This window comes from Equus asinus, chromosome 20, assembly GCF_041296235.1.
Source record: "Equus asinus isolate D_3611 breed Donkey chromosome 20, EquAss-T2T_v2, whole genome shotgun sequence".
Lineage (NCBI taxonomy): Eukaryota > Metazoa > Chordata > Mammalia > Perissodactyla > Equidae > Equus > Equus asinus.
In genome coordinates this window covers 42,286,364-42,294,216 of record NC_091809.1, presented here as the reverse complement: position 1 = coordinate 42,294,216, position 7,853 = coordinate 42,286,364, and the positions used below count along the sequence as shown (strand labels likewise).

The window sequence follows — 7,853 nt, the reverse complement described above, 5'->3', positions numbered from 1 at the left end:
ATGAGAAACCAACTCTGCTTTCATGCAGCTCAGAGTCTAGGAAGGGAGACAGGTGCACATCCAACTAAATATAATGCAACTCAGAATAAAACCTAGTATGATAAACAGAAATAAACTATTATGGGGCCAAAAAACGATGAAATTGATTTCTTTCTGGGTGAAAGGAGGACAGTAAACAGCTAATTCATATAGCATTTACTATGTGCCAGGCACTAAGTAATTAAGTTCTTTAATTCTCACAACAACCATACAAATAGGTGCTATCGTTATATCCATTTCACAGGTGAGGAAACTGAGGCTTTGGTTCCAGAGTCCATGTTCTTAATTTTTTTTTTTTTTTTTAGGAAGATTAGCCCTGAGCTAACTACTGCCAGTCCTCCTCTTTTTGCTGAGGAAGCCTGGCCCTGAGCTAACATCGTGCCCATCTTCCTCTACTTTATACGTGGGACGCCTACCACAGCATGGCATGCCAAGCGGTGCCCTGTCCACACCCGGGATCCGAACTGGCGAACCCCGGGCTGCTGAGAAGCAGAACGTGCGAACTTAACCGCTGCACCACCGGGCCGGCCCCTGAGAATCCATGTTCTTAATCACTAGTTACTGCTCCTCTCTGAGAAGTGCCACATTTGATCTGGGCCTTAGAAGACGAATAGAGTCTCCCCAGAAAGAAAAGGCCATTTTTGGCAGAGAGGGCAGCGTGAACCATGACACAGTAGGACTACAGCTATGAAAATGTGTGCTTGAAATGTAACAACAACTTTCTCTGGGCATATTTTGGGGAGCGGTGGAAAAGACGGCTGAAAAGGTAGATTGGGGCCAGGGTGTAAATGGCCTTGAATGATTTGCTAAAGAGTTTGGACCACAACCTTCAGGCAAAAGGAAACCACTGAGAGTTTTTGAGCAGAAGACTAACATCAAATTTGTGTTTTAGAAAGAGAATGGAAAGCAAAGACAAATCCACCTGTCTGCAGTTAAACGAACACCTGGCCAATTTCATGTGCCTCCGTTCACAGGTATTGCACTACAACCACATACAATCAATAGATCTGGGATAGACTAGACTATAAATTTAGGTTTCACCTCAGAATATTTTATTCTCTGGTCACCTGAGTCCTGTATTCATACTGTTTTCACCTATGTTTCTATACATTTTTCCCCAACAGAGAAAATTACAGAAAACCACAACTGGAAAAGAGAGAAGAAAGTGACCCTTCTCCAGCCCCCTACCTGAATTGAGTTCAGAACTGGTCCAAGTTTTTTTCCACGGACTTAAAATACAAGTCCCATGATGACATTTTTACTTTTGTTTCTTGTAAAAGTGACTTTTGACCTCCTCATGCATTCAAGTCAGATGATAAGCTGAAGGAAGATCTGGAAAGTCAACCAATATCTATGTCCAGACAGGTTGCTGGCTCCATGATGTCACATCTGACACCATTGGAGGGTAAAGCCATTTCCTCTGTGCCTTGACAGGAACTATTAGAAAATCCTATAAAGAATAGCACTCTTCTAGGTGGAAATGTGAGAATTATTAACTAGCCATGGGCAATGCATACCTTCCATGGAGGCCCAAAGAGACATGCACTTTCCCTGGGCTTTCTTAAGGGGGTAGGAGACACGGTACAAAAATAAAATGTCACCTTAAAGCAAGGACACAACATAAGCAGGAAAGTCAACCATGGAAGTTCCTGGAGGGAATCTTATGGGGGAAAAAAATCTGACCAAAGACTCAAAAGTTTTGGTTTATATTCTCAGTTCTGCCACTGACTCGCTGTGTCACCTGAGGCAAACGCCTTAATTCTCTATTTTTAAAAATGGTACAATAAAACTCCTTATTCTCTGTTTCCATAAGCAAGTCAATGCATTTCACTATAGTCAACAGCATTTATGGAGAACCTTCTACGACCCTAGCCACACCAGCTGGTAGGAGAGTCAGGGCAAGCTCCCACATCTTTTGATTTCCATTCCAGAACATTCTCACTATCAGTATTGTTCAAACTTGCCTTGATACCTGGAGGGCTTGTTAAACATGCAGGTGGCTCCTCATTCAAGTGAGATTCTGATTTAATCAATCTGGGGCTGACCTTAGCAATCTGTATTTTTTAGCTGGAGGCCCAAGACATTCATATCATCATACAATTTGAGAAACATTACATTACATCCTGTTAAACACTAAAAGAAAGCTCTATTTTTCTCTCCTCTTTTCATTTTCTTTCTATGTGTTAATAAATAGGTAAAATATTTAAAAGACTTTTTTTTTTTTTTTGGTGAGGAAGATTGGTCCTAAGCTAACATCTGTTGCCAATCTTCTTTTTGCTTGAGGAAGATTGTTACTGAGCTGACATCCATGCCCATCCTCCTCTATTTTGTATGTGGGATGCCGCCACAGCATGGCTTGATGAGCAGTGTGTATGTCCATGCCCAGGATCTGAAACCACAAACCCCAGGCTGCCAAAGCCGAGCATGTGAACTTAACCACTACACCACCAGGCCAGCCCCAAAAGACATTTTTGATAGATAAAATTTTCCCTACCCAAACTATCAACACATTTATAGAATATTAACACATTTCAATTATAATCAGTAAATATTATTTCATTTACAGCTTTCTAAACATTGCAGACCAGCTTCTATTTTCTAAACATGTCTCTCGGTATTTTGCTGTATGTACCAAGAAAAAATGAAATAAAGTCTATCTATCTATCTCAATTTGCCCAGTTAATGAGAATTAAATACCAAAATAGTTCATTTGCCCATTGTCATCCCCACTAGATCATATTCTCCAGGAAACAAGGAATTTCTCTTTCACATCTGATCATCTCTTAGAGAGCAATGCATACCAGATGGCTGGATAGGTAAAGAGATGCGTGGATGGATGGATGGATGGGTGGATGGATGGGTAAATAGATACACAGATTTTTTTAAATGGGCAAATATGTGAATGAATAAATTCTACCCCTCATAACCGTTATAAATTGTTGCCAGAGTTATAAATGTAAAACATTCACAAGGGTTCAGCAAAAATTGTCTAATTGTCTAACAAACCAGAAAAGTAAAAATAAGGTAACATCACTACACGGGGACATTTTCATATTTCTCCCACCCCTCCTCCCCCAAAAAGCCTTGTAACTAGTTGACTTACCACTCCTACCCACGGGTAGTAGAATGATTTGTGCCAACACATCATTCACACCTCTCCACAATCGAGATGACACTTGTGGTCCCCAAATGTTCCACTGGGAGGTATTTTGGGGGCAGCCAACTAAGAGGGGGCTTCCAGAGCCGATGGAGGAGTTGAGACACGTGAGGTCACAGGGCTGCTGCCTCTCCCCCTTCAAAAGAAACCACTCTGCTCCATTTATTTCAGAACCTAGAGGAAGTCGACAAAGTGTCACAGCAGCACTGCACAATATGTGGTGGAGAGTTTGCAGCTTGCTGCTTTGGTTCCCCCTGCAAGGTAAGGACTTAGAGCTAACGTTCTTTGATGCTCAGTTGACCTAACGTTTTGCTAAATCTACCTATCAGTCAGTCAACTGCAGTCACGGAGGGCTCACTGCAGAAGACAACCAGGTAAGTTTGCTAACGCTTTCCCAGCCTGCCAGAGTCACACCTCTGAGCAATGTTACTGCGTTTAGTTAATCTCTTGTTCAATTGCTAAATTGTATAGAAAGGGCCATTGTAGTGTGTGTCTCCATGGGATCACTGTTATGGAAAAAGTAACAAGCTTACTAGGTTCTGTCTTTTAAGGGTGTACCACTTGAAGGAGCATCGGTTTTGAATTTAAAAGCGTCCTTGCTGTATAAGCCTTCGCCAAATAATTTAATTTTTCTGAAACTCAGTTTCCACATCTTGAAATGAAGATGATAACAACATTTAATCTACAAAACTCCCTGGATTGTTACAAGGATCAAATTTCAAATGTGAAAGCACTTTGAAAATGGCAAAGTGCTACACAACTCTTAATTAGTTCAGAGATAATAATGAGCCCAATGAAAACTTTGTGCTTATTTTTTGAGTCAATAATACTTTACGTTTTAGTAGACTTTTTAAATTTGATTTTTAATGCTTAGTTCTAATGTAGCATTATGAAAATTAAAGAAGGATACAGTGACCTCTTTAGCACAGGTCAAATTATTCCTACCCAATGGTGGGGGCAGGGCTTAGGTGTCCCTGAATCTCTGATTGCAACTTGTATGAGATTCTTGCAAAAGAAACCCCATATAAATTGCTTGTTTGTTGTGTGTGTGTTTCTTTCCAAATACTGAATCCGTAGTTATGTTTCGGTAATGCACCTGTCCTTGGAAATGTGCATTCACCATGGAACTGCATCTAATTTACCTATATTGTGGAGGATGAAAATCCACCAATTTGTACCCTCTATCCTGGTTATTCAGTGGCGGGTAGGCTGTAGGAAGCCTAAAGAACAGTTGCAAAGTGACTAGGGTCCTGTTGATGCTTCTTCTGACCAGGAAAGAATCACGTGTTTGTTGACAAATTATTGAGAGAGCTCCTTGAAAGCTATGCTGGAAATAATTTGATTTTGACAAAGTCAGACTCATTTTCATACCTGTAGTTTTCTCTATTGATTCTATCTAAAAAAAAAAAATAATAATCCCTTTTGGTAAGGATCTGAATTAAGGCACATTTTTGCCTACTGCCTCATAAAAGTCATGTAAACAGGGCTCTGGTTTAAGACAACTCATTGTGTGTCTCTGGTTTAAATTAGCTCTAGTTTTTCTTATTCAACATAACAATTAAAGAGCAAAGTTCGTATCCTATTAAACTATTTATTACTGTATATATACATTTACTCATTTTTAGCCATTAATTCAATTAACACTTAAAATCCTACTTTGTGCTAGGCCCTGAGACTATAAAATGAGTGAATGGCAAACAACTTTTCCATCAGGAGTCTGTAATCTAATGTCCACAGAGACATACTCGTAATCAAATAATTATGAAGTAATGTGCTAAGTGCTGTAATAGAAGCCCATTCAAAGCCTTTGGGGATCTGGAGGACAGAGTTTATCATTGTGAGGAGGAGGAAGGCTAAAGAATGGTTTGACAGGGCAGGTTTGACAAAAGTGGTGTAATCTGAGTTGAGTCTTGAAGGAGATAAGAAAGGCATTTGGGGCCAAGAGCATAGTGTAGACAAAGGCAAACTATCTACTTGAGCTTGGAACTTTCTGGAAATGGCAAGTGGCTATTTGAATGGAGCATCTGGAAGAGAGTATTGACAGAAGATACTGAAGGAGAAAATAGGAGTCAAGTCATCTGGAATTTTGGCCTGATTCCTACAGGCAACAGGAGCCATGGCAAATATTCTAATGAAGGAAGACATATGATCAAATTTACATTTTTAAATGTAATTCTAGAAGCAGATGAGGATGATAAATTGAAGGGAAGAGAGACTAGAAGGAAGTCAGTGCAAGTCCAAGAAAGAAACAATGGAGGCCTCAGCTAAGGCAACGATAGTAATGAAAAAAGAGGAATAAACCGATTGAAGAGATGTTTTGGAGAGAGAGGAGGCTGGGGTGTCTCTCAAATCTCTGGCACGCCATGGCTGGTGATGATATTAATGAATACAAGGAAACATTGGGACGGACCAGGTGGTATATCTGTGTTAGGTGTGTGTGGAGCACAGGGGGCACTAGAGATGACCAGTTCCAATTGGACATGACCAATTTGGGATCCGTGAAGGACAGACTTGCTCTGTTCTGCAGTTTTTAAATTTATTGCATGCAATAACTGGGCTATTAAGGTAAGAAAAGGAAAGAATATTTTATTCTTTCTCCCATGGTCTACCATGATGACCTACAGTTGAGGTGGAGATCACACATGGCAACTCCCAAAATCTTGGGGAAAATCAAGGAATCTTAAGACCTGCACAGGTTTTGTCTGTGGGTGCTTTGGTAGGCGGCTGTGACTGCTGCTTGTCCTTCTGCTCAAGGGTCAATCACATGTGCCTTGGCATGAAGCCATTCCACTGATAGGACCACTAGTTTATGGGTTGTGGGTAGAGATGACGGTGAAGGTCACAGGTTCCAGTTCCATATATAAACCAGTCACAATCTACAGCCCCAGAGTCAACTACAGCCTCATAACACAGGACCATGCATGGATGGATGAATCCAGGCGTGGAGATCATGATCAAGCCCAGAAGTCAATAATCCACTGGTCAGTCAACAGGACTTAGCGGTAGTAAGTGGCAACCTCCCAGGAGAAGCACCACAGTCGTTCGTTGCCAAGCTCTGTATGCTCAGCATTTGTGGAGCAACGTAGGGCTAGTTTGCAGACTGGAATTCTGAAGCCTGGATAGGGAGAACCAGGAAGAAAGCTCAGGCATTCAGGGTTTACCCAAGAAAGGCTAAGGGTGAATAAGGATATACATGTCTTTAGAGACTCCGAAGGAGGAAGTGGTAAGCAAAGACACCCCACACCCCATCCCTCCCACAAAGAAGGTAAAAGTTTGACTCCAAACTTAGCTGAAAAAAAAAATTTTAAGATGAGTTCCAGTTTAGTTTTCAATGGTGATGAGAGGATTATGGGGAACATTTCCCTAAGAAGACGTGCCATCAAAACTTGGGCACAGCTCTCTTCCTCTTCCCCTTTAATGTGACCTAGACATTGAACAAGATTTTTAAGCACTATGGCTGAAGCTGTGTGGGTCTGTGGCTTCTCACTGGGGCCACTGTTCCTTTCTGCAAGGATTTCCTGTCTCTAAATTAAACATGGGGTCTACATGATAACACTGAAAGATAAATAGGCCTGTAAAGCAGAAAGTAAGGCTTAAGGCAAAGAGTAGAGGAAACAACTAATGTTCTATGCCTCAAACATAGCCCTTTTCAACTGAAAATCAGGCATCTATGGTTGTGGTCCGCGTGGTCAGCAGCCTGATACTGAATTCTCAACAGCAAGAGCAAACACTAATCTTAGGAGACACAATTCCTTAGTCTGTGATAAAAAGCCATACTACATTTCATTACAAGTTTGACGACACTGTAAGAATTAAATGATGCTATATAATTCATAAGCAGAATCCCAAGAAAAAGACAGTGATATATACATCTTTAAAATGGAAGACATTTATTCAAAAACAGGCTGCAAACAAATCTCACAACTCCCATTTCCCCAAATGCAGGCTTCCTGTCTAGACAGCCATTTACCGAAGGTAAGAACATTGGTAAACTTCCAAGTGTCAACTTCTCGCCGAAAGGATGAAATCAGAGCATGTTGCTTAACACTGGTCTTTGTTCTACCATTGACTCAATGTAGTAACTTCCCTCCTGTCTCTCAGTATTCTTATTAGCAACAGGAGAGCAAAGATATCTGTGCATTATAGCGTCATCGTGAAAGCTGGCATTAAACCATTACTTTTCAAGCTCACACTGTGAGTTTCTGTAAGGAATGAATTCTAGAGAACTAGAAAACGAAGTCAATTCCCTCTAGAAACTTTCATCTGTTTGTGAAAAGCAAGGTAATGCACAAGAACTAGAGAGCAAAGCAGGAATCATAATGGGACAATTATGGAAGCAATGGAAGTTAGTTCTAGATTCAAATTCTTGGCTCAGAAGTTGCTTAACATTGAAAGAAATTCCATTGTCACTTCAAAGAATCTGTGCTGATATCACCCTTATTACTCAATTCTGAGTTGATTTTATGGATGAGAGTGTTTCCAAATGATCCAACCTAAGCAGAATTCTGGCTTTATGCCTCAACAGTTTTTGAAAACATGACCATTTTTTATTGACTCTTCATTGTGCATTGTAGTATACTGGCTCATGATATGAGTATTTTTCCACTAGGATTCAAGCAAACTGTTTTTCCATGAAAGTCAATATGAATACAATACA

The 7,853-nt window shown here is 40.5% G+C and overlaps 1 protein-coding gene across 2 annotated transcripts in view; it reads left to right on the top strand.

Moving 5' to 3' along the window:
* Positions 1-3,159: 3,159 nt before the first annotated feature.
* CRTAM (cytotoxic and regulatory T cell molecule) overlaps positions 3,160-7,853 on the top strand; it is a 30,323-nt gene continuing 25,629 nt past the window's right edge. For both annotated transcript variants that reach the window (XR_006516826.2, XM_014843656.3), the window contains exon 1: positions 3,160-3,457. Coding sequence is in view for 1 of the 2 variants with exons in the window: in XM_014843656.3 (XP_014699142.3) it covers positions 3,166-3,457 (292 nt within the window). In the remaining variant the exon portion in view is untranslated. The remainder of the gene's footprint in view (positions 3,458-7,853) is intronic.